Below are 25929 nucleotides of genomic sequence, written 5' to 3'. Positions count from 1 at the left end.
TTCCCAAGACAAAAACGTTTATTTGTACTAACTCTTCAAACAGGTATACATTCAACATCTCTAAACAAAATCAGTACATATGATGAGGGCAAGTTGAGTAAGTATCATTAGAATGTAATGCCTTCCTTAGTAGTTAAAATTCATAAACCAAGAATTAATTACAGATTTATGACCCTCTTTCAGAGGGGCTAACATTTTCAATAAGACTATCCCAGTACTAGGCAAAACAGAATGTTTGCAGAACAGGACTCTAATCATTCACTTCCAATACCATGTCACAGTCTTTTAACGAGTAGTAAGTATTAGTGGGGGAGAAATATCTAGTGCCAAGATGAGTGTTCTCCAGCATTGAAAAGCAAATGCAATCTGGGAACTATCAATAGAAATTTAAATAAACTATTTTAGTTACTTTAGTTACTGAAAACTCACTTTCTGTCTGAAAAAATAAGACTATTGTAACAGACTGGAGGAAAGAATTTCATAAAAACCTTTTCTCTGGATTGGCCTTATAATACAGGTTTCTTTAAAAAGAAAGAACAATTAAGATTTGGGAGTTTCAGTGGTAGAAGAAGTATTGGAATAATAATTTATATAATTATAATTTAAAAATATATATAATTTTGAAATTTATTTCATATATAATTTTCATTATATATGAAATAATTTTAAAATATATATTAATTTACCACATTTAGCTTATATAGCCCTTTATGTATCTTACAAAATGCTACTGTCCTACATACTGCATGTAAAAAAAAAAGTTTATACATATAATGTATATGTACACATACAAAGGAAAAGCCATCAATTTGGTATTAAAAAACCAGAACAAAACAAAGCATAAGCAAACACACTGAAAGTTATGCAGTAATGAGGAGTGTATGCTCCATGTGTGCGTTAGCATAACAGTGCTTCCAACCTTAAAACATCCTCTTAAATGTCTAAGCAGAGTGCTTGCTCTGAGTCAGCTCTACCAGTGATGTTCCCAACTGCCATAAACATCTGATGTCACTGAACTTCAGGACATCTGTTACATTTAGCACTAAATCAGAAGTAAGGCAAAATAACTTTTCACATCCCTGAATATCTGAGGACATTCACGAGATCTTCAAATATTAATGCAAAACAATATAGGAGCACAAGAAAATGGTACCCCTGAGCTGAAGGGACTTCCTGTCTACACAAAGCTGCCCCAATGATTGCCTATTTCAGAGTAATCCAGGCTATGTAAGTATGACAATTATTCCCAGGCATCCTCTTTGTTTTAGCAAATTTTGAATGACAACTTAAAGTTTCAGGATGGGTTTGTGCTTACGATTTGTGGTCTAAAACCACCACTGAGAACAGTGAACAACAGCTCTGATACTGCTCAGATGTTAGGTATGGATATTCAGAGCAGATGGGCAGTCTTGTTTTATAAATTCAGAGGCCAACCCTTGTCTCCCAGTTGGAAGAATGAGTCCACTCTTTATGTATCTAGCATGTATTTCACATAAAAAACCCCCACACTTTAGTATACAAGAAAAACAGATTTTATCTATCTTCTCTTGCATAAATCTTTAAAAAAATCTAAAAAGACCAACCAAACCACCCCCCCCTTTAAACTCCATTAAATCATAAATTTTCCAATAACAAATAAAATTAACCTCCCCAATAAAGCAAAGGTTCCTGAAAAAAAACCTAGTTGAGATACCTGGGGAATAAAAGAGACAGATGCCTTTGAGAAGCCTTCTGGGAGATTGGTGATAAAGGATTTGATTCAGCACCCATGAAAATTTTGTCCAGTGAAAGAGTTAACTCCAGAACAGGGGAGGCTGGATCAGGACTCCAGCCCAGTGGACATGTCAGTCACTGGCAGGCACTGAAATGAATGCAGTCATCATACTGGCACACAATCCTTCTGACCACACAAGTGTGTGCTGCACCAGGGAATTCCCCTGACATTCCTTGGAGTGTTGTGTGGAGTGCACTCTTTGTAGCTAAGCTAGAAACAGAGCAGAACAACTTCGAGCAGTGGATACCCAAGGGTATTCTTCCCCACCCAACCAACAATACCAGTGCAGAACAACCACAGGTACAACAATAAAATTAACTGTAGGCTCCAGGGTTCAGTATCCCAAGGTCAATATCTCCGGCTTGCTTTGCGGAATGGGATTCTAGAAGAGCCTAACATCTAGAAACAGTAAGGGAGAAACAGAGAAATACAAAAATGCAAGGATTAAAAAACAGAAGGGGAGGTAATGATCCCCCTCCAGAATATTCCCTTTAAGACAGTGTAATTAAAAACTTTAAATTCACTTAGAAATTGGTTTCAAAGTAGCCTGACAATTTTAACGACTTTCAAAAATCAAAATATTCTTCACTAGAGTTCCTTAAAATATCCCTGTAGGCCCCTGAATTACTGCTACCACTTGTTTTGCATTAACATTGCTTAAATTAATATAATCATAAGCATGCAAAATGTTAACATTTAATTGCCTACACAGAGTAAAACAAACTTCTAACAGAAAGATTCCTACTATTTCAAGGTTACAGGCTTGCTTCAATCTCTGATCAAAACCAGTGGGATTCTTCCCACAGTGTCCAGCAGATTTTAGATTAGGCTTTAATAAGAGACAACAAAGCGTTATGTTTTATGGTGTATGAGCAAACTCAAAGTACACTTGTGCATATGTACCGGGTATGTAGTGCAACTTTTGTATTGCGTATCTTAAAAGAGTTGCATTTTAGCCAGTAAAAGGACAATCACCAAGTCAACACCACATGCTGTGTCAAACCAGGCTGGATATCAAACTCAGAGACATTCATGTTGTTCCTGTTGCCTAATGAGCAGCTTTGAACAAAGCTTAATGATAGCTACATCCACTTGAACCCAGACATGAATTTGAAAGGCAGAAAGCTGCATTAGTACAACAGCCTGATGGATTTTACTTGTGCTCTGGATGACTTTGAAGGCAGGATATTATCTCTTTGACAGGCCTCCCTTCATAGCAGATTTGATACACAGCCGTGAAGAGTGGAAACCTAAGGAAAGAGGGTGGGGAAAACGAACACAACTAAGTTTATTCTGTAACATTTTCTTAGATGAAAGAAATATAAAGGGGTGAGAAGAGGGAGGGGTAAAAGGGAGAGGTGGAGAAAATTATTTCTTTTTTCTATTTGTCAGGCACAAATGCTGGGCTGAAAAGCAGGGGATAACTACAGAACCTGCAGGCATCTCTGAAACAGTCACTCTCAGAAGCCTAACTAGCTATAATGGAGCCTGAGACATTCCTTATGTATGGCACAACCACAAAGTGATCTAAAAAATAAATTAAAAACATTTTTCCTGGCTGTTCTTACAGCAGGACCCATCTGTGGTTAAAAAGGATGACTGGCACATCCATTATTCAGTACTTCTGAGCAATAATTTGATAATACAGAATATGACACAAAGAGACCCAAGAAGACATTGAAGGTCAAGTTTTTAATAAGAATCCAAAATTAAACCTGGATTTTGAAACACAAAACTCTGTGTCTACTTCTTCTTTTTTTTGTTTTTTAATTGGCCAGATCTCCAACAAGCTCCAAATTTTTCAGGCTTCTCCAATAATGTGAAGGTTTGTTACAGACAAGATGCTTTAGAGAAATTTTTATTTGCTTTCTGTCTGTCCTAGACAGTAACAGACAGACAAGTTCCATTTTCACACAAAGCCCAGAGAATTTCACTAATTGACTATCTGTTCACCAACTGTATATGCCATTTCAACATTGGCTTTAATATTGATCATTTTTGACCAAAGGAAATAAAAAATAAGGGTCATTGGAGATGGTGAAATAGTTAATTTCTGAGTGATTCAGAATATATCTGGACTTGGACTTTCCCCTCAGGAAAGCTATCCCACCAGTCACCCTAAAGTTCTATCTGTAATGCACATTTCAGTGTTGAGCAGTACTGAGCACCATATATGATGGCTTATATATTCTGCTGTCACCTATTACAGTGCAATAACTGCTATCAGCACATTGCCTCCAACTAGGCTGAATCAAGTTTTGTTCCTGTTTCATTGGTGGAAAAAGAATTATCTAGGCACACAGCTGCTCTCTCAAATCCAATGCTACATTGCTTAGACTGCAAAACCCTTATTAGGAAATCTGCAGGAAAAAAAATACACAATGACTTTTGCATTCCTTAACAAACCTCAATTATCACTCACTTTGTATGATGTACTGGGCTGAAGAGCGGTTGAATTCGCTGTTACCATAAAAGCTTACATGTAGGCACTAATAAAACTTGCTATGCCTACATGAGTGTTAGCCACAAAACAGGTGAAGCTTCTGAAGCAAAAGCAAGTTTCCCACAGCTTTAGATGCAGTACTGGCAGCTACTTCTCAGTGAAGAAGCACCACTACTACAAACCACAACCTGATACCTAAGTCCTCCTGCTTATCACAGAGAACATTACTGTGCACAGGTCTGCCACACTTCACATGGAGATACCTGTACCATGGCTGACTGCAGGCTCAGGGCCAGCAAATTCCAAATGCATCTTAGGACTGAGCACATCAAGTGGGCAAGGTCTACAACTGTTGAAAAAAAAATTGCACCACGAGTATCAATGGTCATCAACCCTGCTACCAAGGTTCTTCTGCTGAACTTTGACTTTTGCACACTTCTCCGTAGCCTTGAGACTCTTCTTGTAGGATCGGAGTATGAAATTTTACCCTTACTATACTCTTACCTCTTCACTTTGAAACCATGGCCGCTGTACTGTATTTTATGTAGGTTTTTCAGTAGTTTCTGAAAACACTTTTGAAAGTTGCTTTCAAAAGTCAAGTTGCATGAGACCTTTCGCGAAGACCTTACAACATTTATGTTGGCATACCAAAAAGAAATTAGCAACACTCTCTTTTCATGTCTCTCATAAAAAACACAACCCGAAATCTTCTATAATACACTCCATTTGTTGTAAGGTAGAACAGGATAGATGTTTGCTGCTCAAACACAGCATCCTGTTTCATTTAGGGAATCATAAACAGCAAACAGAAAGCCAACATTTTAATTAATTTTTTCTGCAGTTAGCTAAATTATTATACACTGAGGAGACAGACTCAGGTACCTTACATCCAAAGATAACATTAAAACATTAATCATTTAATGCATCTGATCCATTAAAATGAGATTTTAGAATTGCTTTTGAAAAAAAAAGTAACAAGGCTTGGTCTTTTGACTGGCAGATTTTCAATTTCTGATGTTTCCTCTTTTACAAAGAGGAACAGATAAATGCATCCCTTAATCTCATACAGAGCCAACTGTGTGTGTGGCTATAGGAGTCAGTCATGTTCTGACTTGAATACAAGTGAACAAAGCCAAGACAATCTGCTTAATTTTATACCACAAAAGAACACCCCCTGACCTACAGAAGCTGATGGCAGGTTTTAACTTACAGCAAACTGGAAGTCACATTAGGAAAGAGAACTGCAGTATCTAAGCTAGAAACCATGTGGTAGAAGCAGTCACTCTATTCAGATGATCACCAAGTTCCTCTCCTTGGAGGTAACTAATGAATTTCCTACTAAGAAATGAGATGTAGAGACTTTTCACAGTCTCTTTAGGAAGCTCTACTTCTATTTTTTTTTTCTTTTCACATATTAAAACACACTTCCTGTGCTTTTCTGTAGCAGCAGAAGGCAATAATACCTTCTGCATGCAGAAGGTGTTCACAAACCTAAAATCACACTAATAGCTCTATCTACATCAACATTATTTTGAGGTTCTATTCACTTCTCTCTCTGATTTTAACTTTTAATCTATTGTTATTACAGTGATTTTCTTTTAGGCTATTCCCTTTATGAAGATATCAAAACCAAATATGCAGAAAGAATTATGGAGATAAAAAAGAGGTATGTGGAAATTGTTTTATCTGCTTTTACTCACTTGTCCACCATTCCTTTCTGCTTCAAGATGCGATGCACTTCTACAGAAGTTGGTGGTCCTTGCAGTTTCTGACCATTCAACATTTCATTTTCTAATTCTTCAATAGACTAAGCCACAGAGATAAAAGAAAGAAAGCAAAGGAAAGCTATGATAAAGTTTTCAGAAGTCTGGCAACATCATCTGGATTAATAAAAGAAGTTAGTGATAGTATTTTCTTTTTGAAAAGTAACCTTGAGTGAGCATATATAATACTCTCCTATATTCTTGTTTGTAAGTATTCTCCTTAAATCTGCATCTCTCAAGATCTTGCCTCTTGAGGCTTTTTTTAAATCACCACCCCCAACTTTATGCTCATTCTAGCCTTGTAACAGACTCAAAAGACAAGAGGAAAGAGAAGGGTACTCACTCACTTGAGCTACCATGACTCAGATAACTCTACTACTATTCCAGCAAACAAGGAGTGACAGTACTTGTAAGAACAGATTTCACCCAGTGAATAAGGTACCTTTCCAGTTTTAACAAGTGCTTCTGCTACACGTCGATTCCGGCCACCATAACATGTTGTGATGAGATCAGCAACACCACAGCTCTCCAGGAAAGTGGCAGTAGACACCTGTCCTTTGCAAAAAATTTTGGCAAAGGCGATCATCTCCATCAGGCCAAGGCGAATAACAGCAGCTTTGGTATTGTCACCGTAGTGAAGGCCATCACAGAAACCAGCTGCTACTGCTACTATATTCTAATAGGAAGAGAACCAGAAAATGACTCAGTTACTGCTTACAGATGTCCTTAAGAACTGCAAACAATTTACTTGTGAAAGATTACGTTGTTGGTTTGGATTATTTTGGTTTAGGGATTTTGAAGTCTATGGAATAACCTTAAAAAAAAAAGAAAAGAAAAAAAAAGTCAAGTCTTACATTAGTAAGTATTTCCAAGGATAAAAGCATAGTTACAGCTCTGACAAGTTGCCCCCAAGGCTGTGGAGCTATTATTTTTGACCATCTTTAAGAACAAACAGGTTGCACTACACTCAAACAAGGTTTTAGCTAGATTGAGCTATTCCTGCCCTGAGGTAAGGGTGAAGTTAGACTGATATCCTAAAGTCCTTTTATCCAGATTTTTGTTATGATTAAAGTAATGCTACATCTAAGAAACATTTATTGACTTCTACGATGAGATGCTAAAGGACCAAATTCAGCCATGCCAATAGTATCCAGCCCTTTTAAGTATGCAAAGTTTCTATAACAGTAATAATCAAGGATTCCCTGAAAGTTCATGACACCAGAAGACCTCCCTTAGCAAAAAAAAAAAAGTTTTTCCTTAGACCCAGTGACAGTGTTCTAGAAAGAACTTGCTCTTTCTTCATGAACATTCAACTATATGGTCTCTTCTGAGGTTAAAAACACAGACATGAGACACGTTTGAATGAAGTGACTATAAAAACTATTTTCTGGCTTGGGAGTCAGAGCACAGACTAGCCAAAAAAACCCAATTATCACAACAAACCCAGCCAAAACCCAAAAACCTTCCAAAAAAAGATGGAATTCTGACATATGGATAAAGCAAACCAGGAAGTAATAAATGTTAATATCTTTCTGCATGCAACAGCAGCAGCAGTGACCTCAACAGAAACCACAGGAGAACCAACATTATGGCACCTAATGTAGCAACTGTAGGGAAAAAAATAAAATAAAAAAATCAACCAAATCAAATTTAACTGTTGACGAAGAAAGAACAACAATCATAAATTGTTAATGAAAGCAACCAGCTGATTAACACCTAGTTTGGTTTCAGGTTTTGGACTGTAAGAACCACAAATACCAGACAGCTGCAGAGCTGTGTGGCCAGTCATGGCTAGGTGACTCTGAATCAAATGAGGCCAGAGGATCAGTCATTGCTTTTTGAGCAGCTAGCTGAGGTCTAAAGGTGACCCTAAAAATTGCAGACAGATATCCCAACATCAGACCTGAAGCAGCTCAAGACAGTCAACTTTTAAATCTGGTAGTTTAAATCATCTTGGCTTAGCTCTTGGCTGTGGTGATTCAGTCAAGGTACATTTTCATCAGACACCTCTTGCAAAGCAACTGCTAATATTTGTTCATTTGGTGGCAAAGCAAAAGGAAATCAAACAGATATTGAAGAAGTTTTGAGATAGGATGATCTATTTAAAAGGATTTTACACATATGCGAAGTCTGGAAGTATTCAGCACTCAGGTAAAAACAAGAACATGAACTGAGCAAACTCTGGGTGTTTTCTATATACTTCTTGAACACTCCAATACTAAAGATTCCCCTTCCCTCCAACGTTGCCTGCTTGACCTTCCTTTCCACTTTGAAGCAGTCTACTTGATCATAATTTACAATATAATTTGGCCTACAGTATTTTGTTGTCTACTTCTACCTTTTGCAGTGTTTATCTTTGCAGCAACGGAAATACTCTTTTAAGCAAGTTGTACCAAGACTAATTACTTCTGAGGAAATGGCATAGGGAACAAGGGAAGTTTTGAGTCCAACTCTAAAACACTGAGCTCCTTGTTTGTACAATGATCCCATTGTATGCTCTTAAACAGTTTGCAAATAATGAGGAAACAAGACAACTGATTATGCTCTAGAACACAGCCCCCCATGCCTAGGAGACTGTTATATCCTGATCTATGTATGCCTCAGGCCACAACTAATAATTTACAAGGTCTACCACCTGGTTTTATTTAAATTCTTGAAGAATCTCTGACAACTGTCTTGTGCCTAATATACTGCAGGGAACTAATTGAAAGTTACACCTTACTCAAAGACGAGCCACCCCTTTAAAAAAAAAAAAACCAAAAAAAATCTTACAAAACTGAGTCATACTCCAGTCCAAAACAAGACCAAACCAGACAGTTTGGTACTTGAAATCTTTGGCTGTAGCCAAGCTTGTTTCAGGAAGATGCATAAGCAAAACACAAATTGACAAGTGCCTAATGGCACTATCACAACAGTGATCCTCTGAGAAGACACGAGGCAGGAAGGGTGATTGATCTGGCAAAAACATCTTTCTGTATCTCATATGGTTGATTCTGAATGCTGCCCACTGCCGAAGACTACACCTGAACTGTCCTGGTCTCAGAGTTAATTTCCTTCTTAGTTGCTTGTCAGTGCTGTGGTTTGAATTCAGCATGAAATCAATGTTGATAACACATTGATGTTTTGGTTGTTTGCTAAGTAGTGCTTACTTTAAGTCAAGGACGTTTTAGTGTCGCATGCTCTGCCAGTGAGAAGGTGAACAAGAGCCTGGGAAGGAGGCAACGTAGCCAGGACAGCTGATCTCAACTTGCCAAAGGGATATTCCATACCATGGAACACCATGCCCAGTATATAAACTGGGGGCAGTTGGCCAGGAAGCATCAGTTGCTGCTTGGGGATAGGCTGGGCATTGGTCAGTGGGTGGTGAGCAACTGTAGTGTGCATCACTTTTTCTTCTTGGGTTTTCACTCTTTCCTTCATTACAAATACTATTACTACTGTTGTTACTGTATTTTCCTTTATTTCAATTATGGAACAGTTTATATTTCAACCCATGAGTTTTTCTTTTTTTTTCACTGATTCTCCTTCCCAACCCTGATGGGTGAGGGGTGCGCGAGCAGCTGCATGGTACATAGTTGCCAGCTGGGATTAAACCACGACATGAAGTTACAGGCATTGCTGCAAATGCAGTGGGTATGTATTTGTGCAAGAGGAGAGAGTCCACATTTCTGTGAGATTAAAAACTGACTGTATGTGCATGCACACATGGGAGTCTGAGAGCCCAATAAGCAAGGGCCTACTGACAAACCTCTTCCAAAGGTTCAAATATACTGTCACAATAACCCCAAAATGACTGCAATGCAATGTTCCTCTTAGCCTTGAGGAATTCAGAGTGCTCAAAATCACTACAAGCTTAAGCAAATACACTTCCCCTATCTTGGCATTTACAGCTTTTTACATGAAAGCACACATCCTGTAACCATGATGCACAGTGTGTTTTTAATATTTCATATGGTTTTAAGCTACTAAAATACTTTGCCCCCACAGGCAAGCTGGTCTGGTATTCTGAAGCTGGCATTAATCCTAGTCCTAGTTATTCTAGAACATGAGCAAGGAATGGATTCAGTTATTTTATCACTAGGATAGTGAAGCTATGCAGCAGAAAAAGAAGTGCTGATGCCAGGCAGTGCTCACAGTGTGTATCAGAACAAATGAAAGTGTCCTTTATTTGCACACGACCTGCTGCAAACCTTGCAAGAGGTCAAAAATGCAAGATCAACAGATGACCAAAACAACAAGGACAACAAGTCTGCAGACTTTGCCAACAGACTGCTCTCTTACACAGGCAATGCTCAGAAGTATCCAATATCCAATGTACAGCATGTTTGTGGAATGTTCATGAAAACAGCTTCAGCAGCCATTTCTGAGGCAACCATTTCCTCTCCATAATTAAATGGATCAATAAGAGAACTAAGAAGAACTGTTATTTCACCTTCCTTGAGGCAGTGTCATAGCTCAGCACAGACTGCTTTCCCTTTGTTTATACATGAACTTGGAGAAGCTCCTTGCTTCCCATGATGGCCGACGTCATATGAAAAAAACTAAAAAATCAAAGATAGTATCAGCAGGACTGTCAGAGAGGTTAAGTATTAACTGCTTGCTTCTGGCAAACTTGAATTTCATTTCCACCTAACCTCACGAAAAAAGAAAAAATTCTCACAATCAACTTCTACAGTACCTAGACTGACTATCCAACAGTGACTGCCTTAAACACGCTTTGCAAGACCACCTTTGCAAGTAAAACAGTGCTGGGTGACACAACCTGGTAAACAATAAATCATCACTGTACTTCTTATTTACTTAGGGCTATGCTGGAGCTGTAAGGTTTAGACATGACGGGCCTGAAGCAACCTGAAAGGCAACCACAGCTGCTGCCCCTTCTCCTTCCTAGAGTAACTGTCACATCTATCTTGCTCCTTGGCTGCTGCCACTTGAGGGCTTTTAACTCTCCAGATCCCTGAACATCAGGCAGCTGGAGCATGGCTGTTTTGCTCTATCCAGAGGTTAGATTCTCAATCCTCCTCCTCCTCTCAGCCACCTCTGGCACTGTTGCACTGGGTGACTGGGGTACAGTTTACCCCCAAGAATTCAGCTACCAAAGTTTACATGGCCTCTCAAGGACATGGCCAGGTTTGTACTCCAGCTCAGTCTTGCCTCACATCTGTGCTGCCTGCAACACCACACACTGGAACAGGTGGTAAGGACTCTTAAGGACACCTCTGAGGTGCTAACATTGGGTCTGTGCTCTTCTGCAGTATCACATCCATCAGCATCGAAAAGCACATCTATACGTTTCCATAGCTGCATAATGTTTTTACAGTGCTGTCATAACCTTTAAACATTTCCTAGGAAGGCTCATTCATTTTCTGGCAAGTGGCAGGTGTACTTGTAGGGGCCTTGAGTAATGTTGCCTGTAAAGCCAACTGGGCACCTTGAAACAACTATCCAAATTTGAACTTTATTAATTTTTGCCCTCAACCCTTAGAAAAGGTCAACAGGCACATGTGAAATGTGCATCAGTCCTCAAAAGAAAAAAAAGTCCTCACAAAGAAGAACATGCAAAGAATTTTTTGTCTCAACAGTCAACAACCTAGGGTAGACAGCTGTTCCTCCTCAGTATCATCAGATTTTGTAAAGCCACTGTCACTGTGTATTCAGTCAGTCTCCAAGCTGACACAAGACTGCACTTTCACTGCACTGATTTCTGTACTTGACTATATTTCCACCAGCCCATTGTCACAAATCTAAATACAGTAAATGAAGTGGATATTCTATACATATCCATATATAAATAGCAATCAAGTACATGCTCTCTTATGATCGCCCAGCTGCACTACCTATTATTGCAGTCTGAATTCAAATAGGCTTCAAAAAACAAATTTCAAACCTATAATTATAATTTTAAGGGAAAGCTGTGCTCAGAGCATTCTTTGTTACCCTTCTGTATTTTTTCCCAACCTTTAGGCAACCACCCACATTGAAAATCTTCCCCGTTTAGAAAGGCTTGCAGAAATATAAAGCAAGGTGGAGTACAGACTTTTAACATCTAGTCCATTATGCCAGTAATACCAGGAAAGTCTTCTTCTCCCAAGCTGGTATTTGCAGAAAAATAGAGATGCTAGGAGAATGTACTGTTTTCCACAGCATACTACTTGTCATTTAAATGCCAATACAAGAATGGCTTTTACTATTTCCACATGCAAAAAAAGACAGTCTGGAGTGACATGTTTCCTTGTTTACCCCTGTCCTCCTTGCTGTAATTTGCAGTGCCACTACTGACATTTTGAATTGGCACTGCTATAGAAAGAGAGCAGAGCCTCTCTCCATGACTGTCTCCATGCAACATGACACTGTTATCTTTTGAAACTGGAATTTCCTCCTTCCAGGAAGTTAAACTATGCTAATTTTTACTATTTTTTATGAAGTAAATTTCCAAGTTTAACTAACTGTCAGCAGACTGAAACTACACATTAGATTTTAGCCTAAAAACCATCATATATAAAGATGTTTACTTTTCACATTTTTATTATAAGGACTATCATATGAATGATAAAAAAAGCAAAGCTCTTGTTGTTACCCTTAGCAAACAATTCTAACAGAAAGTATGTAGAGTTTCTATGAAAAAATATTATTCACCTCTGAGTTTTGCATTCTGCTTTGCACTATGGCAATAAAACCTTATCCATGTTTAATTTTAGCTTCTTTATCTTCTTTCAGAGCCAGACATGTTCCCAATGCATTAATAAAATTTTGCAATCTTTGAGTTTAAAATAGCTCAGGACATTATTTATATGCTGCCAGCACAAGATTTAGGATTAACTGGAAAGGATTTTAAACGAAAAATTACTTTAAAAAGTACAATTTTATTAATATTTTCTTTTAGATTTAAGAAGAGTTGTATGTTTAAAGACATCATCTATACTAGAATAATGGAGCTATGCCACTTTATACCAGTTTTGCCTTTAAATTATGCAAGAAATCCACAGTATTTTTAAACCACGTAATCTATTCTTAATTCATTTTTGTTTAGACCTTATACCATTCATTTTTTTAGAAATCTCAACTCAAACTGCAATCAAAACCAACAGACTATAGCACATAAAATATAAACAGCTTTTTAGAAATGCAACTAGACAGTTCAGTCTGCAGGATGCATGATGAATAATGAAGCAGAACAATAAAGCAAGGCTACAAAAAAACATACAGAAGTTGCACCTTAGTATCTTTCCAGGTCAAGAACAACAATATATTTAAATTCTACTGCACTTCCAAAGAAATACTGGTATCTTGCCTGATTTAGACCGTTAGAGTGGTGTATGAGTGTCTGCTGACAACCTGCCCAGTTTATGGGCATGCTCATCTCTAATGCCCTTTCAGGAGATATGCCTGAATCAAAATATCCTGGGACAGAACTCCTCTATCAAACAAGAATTTAAACTAATCTGAAAAAAACCTTCTGAGCACATTAAAAAACCAAACCAAACCAAACTAAAAAAACCCACAAACCAAATCAACCAAACAAACCCCCAAAAAACCCAACAACAACAAAACCACAAAAAAAAAAATCTATACAACTTTTTGACTAACTTCATGGTCTATACACAGGGATTTCTTTTCTGGTAAGATCCCACATTACCAGAGCATTTTAAAGCAATGGCTGTGGAGCCCAATTAAAAGCTCCACAATCCCAAGAAATTGCTACATATACAGTAACTCCAAAGTATGTTGCATCAAAACACCTAATCCCATCAGTGCACAGACCCATAACCTCCTCCTTCTCAGGCCTTCCAGTATGACAGCTGTCAAGACAAAATTAGGAAAATGAATATGCCAAAAAATGTATTACAGCTATCAATCTCCTTCCACTAAGCAGGAATCACAATTCCTTAGATTAAGACATTATTGCTTGGTGTGGTAGCTTCGCAAGTCAGTTAATTCAGTTTACACAAAATTTCAACCACAAAACCAAAGGAAAACAAAATAATAATCCAAGACACAAAAACAATGAAAAAGTATGCCAAAATAACAACTAAAGCACAACACCCATCAAAAATGATTTAGGATAGATATCAGATAGTGTGAACTATGGTACTGTTTGCTAGAGTGCCAAACAACTAATGCCTCCCCTTCACAAATGGCCTGTAAATTAACCTGAAAAAACAGCCACTGAACAATGTTTAAGCTAGCCTTTGCTTCCTGTCAGCATCAATTTACTTATGAAAAAAAATCTGGGTGAGCAACTGTCCAAAATAACTTTTTTCCTATTCAGGTAATTTTTGTATGTAGTTATCCCCATAAACCTTATGTACTATGTGTCCACAAAATATAAAACATGAATGCTCACACTGCTTAAGTCAATGAAGAGTGGGATAGTTTTGTCAACAGGTACAAAGCATTAATGCCAACTTCTTTCTCCCTTTCTTTTGGTCAACACACTGTTGCAAAAATAAAAAGGGAACTAAAATAGATTTAGAAATATATCGGTCAGTTAGATGAAATCAATGCTTGCTTTATGACTGTGTATAAGTGGAAGATATAGAAAGAAAACCTGGGAGATGGTGAGACGCAGATCTAAAAGTCAGCTCTCAGAAAATGCTGATCCCTCATTTCCCATCTGGTTCTTCTGGAAATGTTATGTGGCAGTTTTATGTATTATATAAAGCACAATAAACTTATTTTTTTAAATGGAAATACCCTATTTTTCTCCTACAAGGATCACTATTTCAGCTGTGTACCATCTGCAGCCTGTTAATCTCACCTTCAGAGCACCACACAGCTCAACCGTATCTGCATCGTCTACTACAGTTATTCGGAAGTTTGGAGTCTGCAGGAGTTCTTTGAAGAGAAGGCCATTTTCCAAGACTTTGGAGCCTGTTGAGAAAGAGAAAGGAAAGCTAAAAAACCCGAATAATTTATTTGTATGTTATTCAGCCTTTCCGGTGCAAGCCAAAACAGAGATAAGGTTGTTCTATCTCAGTCATAAACATCCCTGTTCTAAGGCAGCAATCACATGACAATGCACTTAAAAGCTCTGCACTGAGTTACTCAGGACTTTTTCATAATTTATTGTCTGCTCAGCAACAGGTTCTAAATAACAATGCCATGAATTCTCTATACATTCTCTATTTTTTCATCATTCTCTTTAAAAAGAACAGCTAATATTAAAACAGAGATTAATTAAGAATATAGCAGGAGCAATTCTACTGATTATTTCAAAGTCTGCATTCCAGAAAAATACCTACTGATAAAGGCATGTCAAAGCAGATTTATTAATTGAGCATGCTGCCCCTGACAATTGCTTCTAAATACTAAGATGTAGTTCAATCATTCAAAACTAAGTTCAGTGCAAAAGCTGTGAATGAGATGTTACAAAGCTAGCAATGCATAAAACTGTAAAAATTAACACTGAAAAAAACCATAATGTGAACTCTCTGCTATAATGTATGAGTACCTGTATGCATATACACACACACACACGCCTTTCTAGAAACTATAAAATCCAAGACTAGGCACATCTTCATGCTGCAAAGATGTGCAGACATCAACACAGAACTAAAACTATTTCTAGCTTTGGGGGAACAAAGTATTTTGAGAAATTAAAACAAGATACAGATACCTTAAAAAAGCAAATTAAAAAGTCAAACCAAAACAAACATGCATGAAGGTACCATCTGTGACCATGGCATCTGAGCTGAAGTCCAGAATTTATAATCATTTATCCATATGAAGCCATTCACACCCAAGAAAAATCTTGAACACAGCAATAAAATGAAGCAGTTGTGTGAAGGGTGATAAAAAAACATGCTTGTATTTCACATGCTAAGGTTATAATCCTAGTAAAAATAGGTAAAATTGTGCTCTTTCCTTCTATTCCCAGTATTGCCCTAGTTCTTTTGGAAGTGTAAACATTCCAGGAAATTCAACCAACAGCTTCTAAAAACAGTCAGCTAATGTTGAAAACAGTGACATTTGAGCTATTTATTGTGCACCTGTGAGGACAGGAGCATGTTTTAAATATTCTTACAACTTGGAACAGTACCTATTGTGCTTTCACAGAAATTCTCTGCTGCCACCTCATTGGCAATGTTAGCTCCCATCAGCACACTGATGTCTATTCCCATCTTCTCTCGAATAATGTCAGAGATCAGTCTGAGTCCCTCCGGGCCTTCATCTATTCCCTGCAGCCAACATTAAATGGAATTACTAAAAAGTCATTCATTATGCACAGCAGAGATGCAAGCAGAGCACAATTAGTCTTGTCCATGGGTGAGAAGTGAAAAAAAGCCTATTCAGACAGAGACTAAAGATGACAGATGTATTACCATGGACACTTCTGCTATTTTGACCTCTACAAGATGTCTTAGAATCATAGGAGATAGCACCTTAAGATTTAGGACTAAACTCTAGATGATGAAAACAAGTTTTATTTCATTCTCAAAGACCTGATTCTAAAAAGTGCTGACCATTCTGCTTTGTTAGTTCAGAAATCAGCTGCTTATTTTAAGTGCATCCTTAATTAGTGAAGCATAACCAATCCATCAGTTATGAACCCGGCCTGATCTTGGATCTGAAATTGCACTAAAACTCACAACATGGCATATGAATAACTTGTTTTGTGAAGAGGTATCTGAAATGAAGTATCAGAGGCAGTGTTTTTAACACCAACAACAGTTTACTAGTAGAAACACAAATAGAACAGCCATCCACAGACATGAAGAAAGCTGAACAACTGAGAATAATTTAACTTCTAGAGATATTTTTAATCTCCATTTATAATACACTCTACAAAATGTGGGAAAAGGGCAGAAATATGGCCTTAGAAAAGATCACCCCATATATTAATGTTGCAGAGAAGAAGAGAGTCTGGTACCCTGAACTGCCTGAACCAGTAACTCCAAATGAGAGCACCTGCTGCCCCTAAAACCCTTTTCTCCTAGCCTACTAAATGCAGAATCCTTTTGAGCTTTTATTACAGGGGTATGGTAGACCAGCTACTGAAATAGTATACCAGCTACTGAAACCATTCTTTCTACGGCAGATGGCTACTGAAATCATTCTTTCCCATAGCACCTTTTACACTATACTCCTTTTTAATACTGAGGATTTGATACTTTTGGGGATTGGTAATTTTGAATTATGACTTGTAGGTAAAAAGTGTGATACTCTATTACTTCCAGATATACATACACATGCTTGTGTGCTGCCAGCAGTGACATTTCAGGCAGGCAGTAATTTGCACATCCACAGATTAAAGGTGGTGCTCCGTAAATAACATGGTGCAATCAAGTGACACGCAGGAATGCCTGTATTAAACCTGCCAATTAAACTAGTGCTTGCATTTCTGCACTATTTTTCAATCTGTATTGCTTAATGCACAGCTCTGCTTTCTCATCTTTAATGAGCCATACACAAACAACCTGAAAGCAAGCACACAACGTGGTATTTTTCCCTCATAGTGCCAAAAATATCCCCACAAAGTAACTGTAACGCCCCTCTTCCTAAGCAGGCAAATAATAAACAGAAAAGCATGCACACATTGGGAACAACTCCAAAAATGTGAATACCTACACAACAATTATTAGTGCAAGTGAAAGGAGACCAGAAAGGCTTAGGTGCCAAATTTTGCTCTGTTGTGAAACAGATGCAACTCCCGACAAAGTGAAGGAGAGCTGTACCTTGTAGAGTTAAATCCAATACTGAATGACAGATGACAGAATAAAAAACAAACACCCTTTCCTCCCTGCAAAACCAAGGCTGCAGCATGGGCATTTTCGCTGGGCAGCAATGGTCTGCAGGCAATGCAAGTCCAATTCTGTGACTTTATCGCTTGCATCCTAACGTGCCTGTCAGAGCAATCCCTGGGGCCTCTAATAGGGAAATGAAAATGACACTGATGTTGAGGTTGCCTGAAGAGTATTTTGAATGATTTTCAGCTACCCTGCTTCCTGTGCTCACTGCTGTACTTTAAGTTTTATGTGGTTCCAACTCCCTCACCTACACAGTCACTTGTCAGGTTTTCATAGACACAGAGCTAATGTAAAGCAACAGATGTGAATGTTTCAATGGAAATGTGTATTAACCAGCAGACAAAGTCTTTATTTCCCAGAGACTCAGCTTTGTTACCAGGTGTTAGGCTCTGCTTGAAGATTAGACTGCCAGAAAGAAAACAACATGTAAAAAAGACTAGAAGATGACACACTGCTAACTTGACAAGCAATTTAGAAAGCACAGAAACAAGACGTCTCACGAATGGTATTTTTCAGAACAGAACTGCACTTTAACTACCAAAGTTAACACAGACCACTTTAACAGCATTAGCAGTGAGCATGAGACCCAAAAACTATGATATTGATGAAAACAGCATGCCCAAAGGATATGCAAAAGTAGAGGAAAACATGCATTCCTGCCTCTACTTAGTTTCATTGTGTAAAATCTCTACCCTTTCTTCTTAAATGATACTTTTAATGATGCACAGTTATGTCTTTTCATAAAAACTGACATGTACTTTGCATTCTCCCACAAAATATTAAAGGGCCTCACAACATTTCTTTGGAAAGTCTGCCTAGGGATGCAGTGTTGCAATGTGACATTGGGAAGCTGCCCAGTCACCAACTCTGCACTGCATGGCAAGAGCCACAATTTCACTTCCAGTACACTAAGCATGGACTTTGTTTTGTTAAGGTTTTTTGTTTGGAGTTTGGATTTCTTTTTTAATTAAAAGATAAATAGTACTTCCCCCTTCCTTCCCCCCCCCCGCTTTTTTTTTTCAGACAGCCATTAATCAACACTCCATTGGAGCACTGGTAATTAGTACCCAGAACAGTAATTCCAAGTGAATATAGGCCCAGCACCCTGACTTCATATATGCCGACATAAATCCTTACTTAGTCCACTGATTTCATTAGTTATTCCTATCACTAAGAGAATATAAATCAGATTTAGCAGATTAAAGGAGAATAAAGTTTATCTTGAGCAGTTTTAACAGTGCCTTATTTTACCCTTCTAGGACATGAAGAGTTTTTCTACAAATTGAAGCAAGAACATTTCGGAAGCATTACTTTTTCATACAGCTCAGCAACACATCAGGTCAGCACTGACAAAACAATAGATTTGATGAGCTTTGTTAGCCAAACTAAAGAGATAAGCTTACAGTAAGCAGTGATAGGGGGTTTTGGAGCACAGATCCATAAATATATAATTTCCTAAAAATGACAGGAAACAAGGGAATGTGTGCTGAAAAAATGGCCTACTCTCAACAAAGCAACAACAAACCAGAATCTTCCAAACCTTGTGGGCATAGTTTATTATTTCCAGCTAAACATACAGAGGAAAAAAGCCCACCCACACAAAAACAATCCCCAAAATAAACTAATCCACATTTTAAAATTTTCCTGCCAGCAAAACTACAAACACTCCAGTGAAATGCCTCCTGCACCTCTGCCCTCTCCTATTTCCTATGCTCAAACTGTCTTTGGGTGATACTGAACAGACTCTTGTTGCAACATAATATTTGACATGAACAAGAGCACTATCCTCTCAGTCACATGAAATTCTCTCAGCAGTTCTTGAAATGATCAACTCAGCATGTGGGATGTGCATTAACAATCAAAGCATTATGCTAGTGCTCTGTTCTTCATCTAATGATGCTTTTGGAAACAACAAATGAAAGACTGGAAAGCTTAGTGGTGCAAAATGTATTGATTCCCTCTTTCTTTCTAAATGTCTTGTGAAGAAGCCTCATTTTCCTCTTCCTGCAAGAGCTGTGTAACAATCCACTACTGACCTAGACAAATTCTGATCTTACACCTAGAAAGGTTTAATGCCCCAATCAAGTGAAAAATGCATGGAGACTCTTCATATCAAAGTATCAAGTCACCTTGTCTTAGAAGATTCCATGACACATTCTCAGTTATTAATACACAGTATTTATTATACCTTTATGAGAGTTATGCCAACTGCTTTCTTGGGTACTCGTCCTGTGATTTCATCGCAGACTTTATGAATGTACTGATGAGGAATGACAAAAACCAGCATGTCTGCATCCTGTACTGCTTCGTTAAGGTTTGGGACAGCAACCTGTGTAGTTATGGGAGAGAAAGGCTGCATAACTTTTCAAAATTAACACTACATGCAAGTGTTATCTGATAAAGTAAAAGCAGAATCACAGAATCAATTAGGTTGGAAAAGACCTCTGAGATCATTGAGTCCAACTTTGGAATAAAACCACCCTGTCCACTAGACCATGGCACTGAGCGCCACATCCAGTCTTTCCTTAAACACCTGCATGGATGGTGACTCCACCACTTCCCTGGGCACCCCATTCTAATGTTTAGTCACTCTTCCTAAAAAATTCCTCCTAATGTCCAATATGAACCTCCCCAGTTTGATCTTGAACGTGAACTCCAGGAGTTTGGTCTTACGCCGAATGCTACAAACTACTGCGTTTCATGACTGAAAATAAACAGCAGCATAAAGTTCCCAGACCAACCACTCCATTTCAAAGTCGAAGCCAATTTTTTTTTAATGGGTATAGTCAAAGCTGTTAATCTTGCTCTTGTTTTCATATTTGCTTTCTTACACAGAAATTGAAGTAACATAAACAGTGAGATCAAAAAAAACCAGTGCATTGTATTTACTTAACTGCATAATTACATAATTTTACTTGTTCAAATCTCTGATGTTATCAGTAAAATAGCATACAGTCTGAAATATTATAAACCCTAAAGACGTTTACAAAATAAATTTCTAACTCCATTCACAGCACAAGCAATATTCCCTCTGCTCCAAAACTATAATTTAGCTTCTGAGTCTTACCACATTATCTGGCAGCTTGTATCCAGGGAGATACTTTACATTTTCATGCTCATTATTTATTATATCTGTCAGTTTTCTCCCATTAATATTCTCCTCGAAGACCCACATCTTCACTGTGGAAGCAAACTTCTGCAATTTTTTTACATTATTACCTATTATTTTGGCAACTGCAGAACCCCTGCATGAAAGAACACAAAAATAGTCTTAAAAATTATGATTTTGCTGTAGAAAAAGAGAAATTGTCTTTTAAAGAATCACAAATTCACAGACTAATTGACCAGTTACCATATAGTGTTTTTGATCTAGTAAAATAAGTGGAAAAACACACTAGTCATTCACACCTGCTGCTTTCTCTCAACTATAGCTAGAGTAGGTTGGACTGAAGCATTTACTGCAAACATCCTTATTTATTTTGTCTTCTTATTGGCTATCCACTGAGAGTTAAGGTTACTGTATTTCCCCGAATCCAATTAATTGTATCTTCAAAGCAGAGGTAAAAAGGACATACTAAATTTTGTTAAATGGATCATTTTTACTTTTAACAGATGGGAAGCTTCTCTGCTAAAATGACTGACTCATCAATTGTTGTTCAATACTGATAGGTATTGAAAGTCAAGAGTAGAAGCCACTTCATTTATATGTTGCAGGAGTTATAAGCTTTATGCCTGCACAGCCAACCTCACAGAACTTTGCAATTGCAACAGCATCCTCTGAATTTGCAGGCAGACAAGTCCATTACTGTTGCCCTCATATTCTCCCCAAGACCAGCATACAGTGAGATCTATATTACAGTGATAATTTTACGTCTCAAATTTCTAAGCAATAATGAAATTAATCACAATTACAAGAGGAAGAACAAACACAATCTTCCCTTTCATCATTCTACTAAACCTCTTAACCTAAGTTCCTTTCCTGGGATACGAGGTGGCTGAGGTAGCTTCATGATTACTGATAAACTACTAAGCAGACAAAAAAAATTTTAAGACATGAAATAAAAATAGAGTCTTTGATCTGAGGTGTCTGTGTGTGTGTGTGTAAACTGCACACTTTACTAGGAGGTAAGAACACAAACTTTTCCAATCTAGTTATACTCACACAATCCCCTAAATTAATATTGGACATTGCTTGTAATAAATCTAGAGCTGGCAACTAAACAAAATGGATTCATTCTGCTTCAAGAGCGTTTGATATAGCACAACTTGTTGTGCTGTATTAGAGATTTGTGCTAGCACAGGGCTAAGGTCACTTTAAATGCCCCTGGGTTCAGGAGGTGATACAGAAGACAATTGTAAGCCATCTCTTATCAAGCTCATACAGCATGGCTTCTGCTGCACTGATACAGCTCATCAGCACAGCCTCCAAATGTCAGATCCATATAAACAGCAGACCCCAAGTTCAACACAACACAGGTATGTGCTCCTCAGACAGTGCTTTGAGTTCCTTGAACAAAAGCAAATTTATTACTACAGATTTGTATACAAAGTCAGGATCCTGGCAAATCCCCTGCCTTCTGTTTTGAACTTCACTACACATTCTCTGTGCTTGCTGGTGACAGAGCAAGACAGAAATAACTGATTCAGCAACTCTCTGACTGGGATTTTCAGTCTGCCAGCAGAAAGTCTGGCAGTGTGTACTACTTAAGTGAGGGATTAATTCCATTACTATTTAACACTTAAATGCCTGAACTGTCTTTATTTTTTTTCCACCCTTTGAATGCAGTATTAAAAAAAAGTGAAGATTTGCCTAGTCTTAGTTTCTGAGTTCAAGAAGATCCTCCTGACTGGCTTACCTGGCTCTCCATTTCCCATGATGCTGCAACCACACTTTAAGGACCATTTCACAGTTGGTCTGCTTTCCCCATATCACTTTTTAACTAAAACGCAAAGCCAAAAAACTCCTTAACGTGCCCTGATAACAGCAGCAGTGAGGTCACAATATGCAAGTGCAAATGATATCATTATGTAACTCCACCACTGTCCCTGTAAAATCACCTCAGTTAAGCCACAGTTCCTCCCAGTTTCCTACAGCAAGTTCCTAACTGCATGAACCCCTCTGTCCAGTAACTTCCCATCTTTTCCCAAATTTTACAGCTTCTGTTCAAGTTTAGTAATCAGGTTAATTACGACTGGTTCCAAGAAAATAGAGAGGGATAAATTCTGGTTGTGCACACCTCATTAACTTGGCCTGTAAGTGTTTATCAGAAGAACAGGACAAAGAACATGACCAAGGCAGTGCTTGCAGTGCTTTAAATGACTCTGGGCACTGTTGTGGAATCCCAGGGCTCCAAGGCATATTCACAAGGTGCACCTTTTCCATACCAAGACAGCTTAATTTATCCCCTGTCTTAAAAGATCCTAACACAATCACTTCACCACCAGCTGAGCAACCCTAAGGGGGCAATGCCAGCAAACACCACCGTTCCTGCTCCTCTGTGCTGAGCCATCTGTCCTGTCCCATGATCTTCCATCAGGTGTCAAGTGACCCCTGCCAAGCCAACGTCATTGTTAAGGTGACCTTCCCGTAGCAAACCAACCAAACAAGTCTGACTGGAAGTAGTTAATCAACCAAGGTGACTGGCTTAACCCTTCTAAAGTTACTGTCCTGTCAAGCTCCTTTTGGGGTTTTTTTATCCCAGATATAGGTTAAAGGGCTAAGAGAAGGCAAAGACTTGTCTAATAGAATCATCTCACACAGAACCCCAAAATCCACTGTCTTCAAACTGCTCAAGATGCCAAACCCCACTGAGATCAACTACTTACATGCTTACAATTTAGGCACTACCAATCATACATTCCTATAACTGAGCCTTCAAAAATACATAATCCCCAAGTATTAATTATCAGATGTTTATAAATGCTTCAATTTCTTTCAAGTTACCTGCTTTAATGCATTAAATACTAATACTTTAATTAAATATTTTAGGACCACAGGCCCCAGTTCAAAAAGGCACTTACAAGGTACATTAATTTAGTCCAATTTATTTCAATGGTTACACATATTACTGAATCACGGTGCTTTTTGCAGTCAGGGTTTGGTGTCTGTCATCCCCTGGACTTTGAGGAAGAAACCATCTACCTCTCCAAGAATTACTGTTTTCAATTTCTGATTACTTTGGTTTATGCTTTCCAGACATGAAAAACCCTGCCATTACATATTAAAGAAGCCATGAGTTATTTAAATACATTTATCCCCAAAAGAAAGAGAAATGCTACTACCACACACCAGCTTTTTTCTTTCTCTCAGCATAGGAGACATGGGCATTTTGCCACCACCTCATCCCATTAGGCAGAAGCTTTTTTTATTTATTAAACAGATTCAGTGAGGTGAAAAAAAAATACATGTGCATGTGGTTATTGCTAGTAGACAGTAGCTACAAATCCTTTTGCTTCTGCAAGCATGTTTCATTAGTGAATCAAATATATATGCAGTCAAACTTCCTAAAACTTCTTCTAGATTTCAAGTACAGTACAACAGCCACAACACTCCTAAAAGATGAGGTCTAACAGCGTAATTTTCTTCTGACATACAGTGCAAAGTACAGTATCTCCCTGTTCATCTTACAAGCTAGTGCAAGGAAAGCAAGAGATGCTGCACTGAAACGTCAGCCATTCCCTCAACAAGACATCACAAAATAAAATAAAACTTGGCAGCTGCTGATATTTTTAACAGCAGCAAAAGCCGACTGCTTGGAGTGGGCAGGGAGTGAGCAACAAGTCTAAGATCAGCCTGACAAAAGACTGGCAAGTTTGGTTTAATAAAATACAGTACCTTGCTCTACACTGAACTCCTCTGAGTTTAATATATTAAAACCCAGTTATCAGAATAATGTGCACTTAGCATTAGTAATTGGAAATTACAAACTGTGAAGATACATTTCTATAGCACAATGTACTTAATTTACACACTGTAAAGGGGGACCCGGTGTAAGAAGTGATCAGGAAAGGTAGGGAAATGGGTAAAGCCAAAGAAAAAGGCAAAGAAAACAAACAAAGAATTACTAACATAATACTCCTCTAGAAGAATGACCTGGAGCAAATATATTGCTTTCAGTGGATGCAGAAGCAAGTTAATTTAAGTCTAATTATAAACTAGAGACAGAGGCAGCAACAAAACCTTGTCTTAAGTTCTCAGTGTGCCTCAGCATAACCAATTTGGGGGAAAAAAAGAAGGTATTTCAAATAAACTAGCGTGTTGCAACTTTTCTTTGAACTGTCTTGGAAAATAGGTATAGAGGAACACAGAAAACCCCGAGCATTACTTTTGGAGACAAGAGAGGTTGTTAGTGAAGCTCTATAGGCAGTGCGTAGCTGGAAAAAAAATGTCAAAAATGTACAGCATCTTTAATGTCTACGTCATGTGACATCGGACAAAGCACACAACAAATACCAGGTTAAAAATATCCCAAAACAACTTCTTCGCAGAACACGCGGTTGTTTACAAGGTCTAATGCTGGGTGCTCGATTCTGCCGCTTCTTCCTCCGAGCACGTCCGGGCAGCACCTCCGCTCCGAGGTTGCCAGGGGCAGGACGAGCCCTCCCGCTCGCAACAACCGCGCCCCAGAGCCCGCCACAGCCCGGCCACACCGCGTTCCACCGCCGGCACCGGGTGGCCTCACGGCAGCCACCCCAGCGAGCGCGGCCACGGCGCCGGGCGGGAACGGACAGCAAGGCCCGGGCGGGCACAGCCGCCGGGAAGGCCGGGCCGCGGCGGCCGCCGAGCTGCTCGCCCTGCCAGGGGCCGCCGCACTCACCAGTTGCCCGAGCCCACGATGCAGACCTTGAGGGGGGCAGCGGAGAGCGCCATGGCAGCGCCACCCGCGCCCCGCCAGCGGCCGCGGCGAAGAGCTCCGTGAGGCGACCGCCCCTCGCTCCCGCCTCCGCCGTCAGGGCATCGCCCGCCGCTCCTCCGCCCTGCGGCGTGACGGGAACTGTAGTTCAGCCCCGCGCGCCGATCTGCGGCCGCGGCAGGATTGCTGTGCCCGGCTAGGCTAAATGGAGCCCTCGGGCAAAACAGGCAATCCCGCAGACACTGCGCCTTAGCACAGAATTAGTTAGGTTCGAAAAGACTTTTGAGATCATCGAATCCAGCCTATGACTGAACACAGCGACTGGAAGACCATGGCACTGGGTGCCGCG

At 38.9% G+C, this 25929-nt stretch overlaps 1 protein-coding gene across 2 annotated transcripts; it reads right to left on the bottom strand.

Annotated features, from left to right (window-relative positions):
* On the bottom strand, nucleotides 1-25703 carry GPD1L (glycerol-3-phosphate dehydrogenase 1 like). Of its 2 annotated transcripts, XM_085051178.1 has the most exons (9): nucleotides 25545-25703; nucleotides 20795-20972; nucleotides 19916-20056; nucleotides 16020-16158; nucleotides 14739-14851; nucleotides 6423-6656; nucleotides 5918-6024; nucleotides 2932-3024; nucleotides 1-2173 (listed from the first exon to the last, which is right to left on the bottom strand). In XM_085051178.1, exons 1-9 carry the CDS (start codon nucleotides 25595-25597, stop codon nucleotides 2167-2169), a joined length of 1065 nt encoding a protein of 354 aa, XP_084907304.1. In that variant the 5' UTR covers nucleotides 25598-25703; the 3' UTR covers nucleotides 1-2166. The 2 variants fall into 2 exon arrangements, with proteins under 2 accessions (XP_084907304.1, XP_084907305.1); XM_085051179.1 differs by having other exon boundaries at nucleotides 1-3024.
* Between the last annotated feature and the right edge of the window lie 226 nt (nucleotides 25704-25929).

Source organism: Lichenostomus cassidix, chromosome 2, assembly GCF_008360975.1.
Source record: "Lichenostomus cassidix isolate B80296 chromosome 2, HeHo_3.0, whole genome shotgun sequence".
In the NCBI taxonomy this organism is placed as follows: Eukaryota; Metazoa; Chordata; class Aves; order Passeriformes; family Meliphagidae; genus Lichenostomus; species Lichenostomus cassidix.
Note: the sequence above shows the minus strand (reverse complement) of the source record. Positions and strands in the feature narration are given on the sequence as shown.

Bases quoted from the DNA above. Each gene is read 5' to 3' on its own strand.
- GPD1L (XM_085051178.1), bottom strand. From the start codon at position 25,597: ATGGCGCTCTCCGCTGCCCCCCTCAAGGTCTGCATCGTGGGCTCGGGC. The intron at 20,057-20,794 runs GTAAGACTCAGA...ATAACTACACAG, and splicing joins ACAAGCTGCCAGATAATGTG to GTTGCTGTCCCAAACCTTAA. The intron at 14,852-16,019 runs GTACTGTTCCAA...CTTTCTCAACAG, and splicing joins TTTCTGTGAAAGCACAATAG to GCTCCAAAGTCTTGGAAAAT.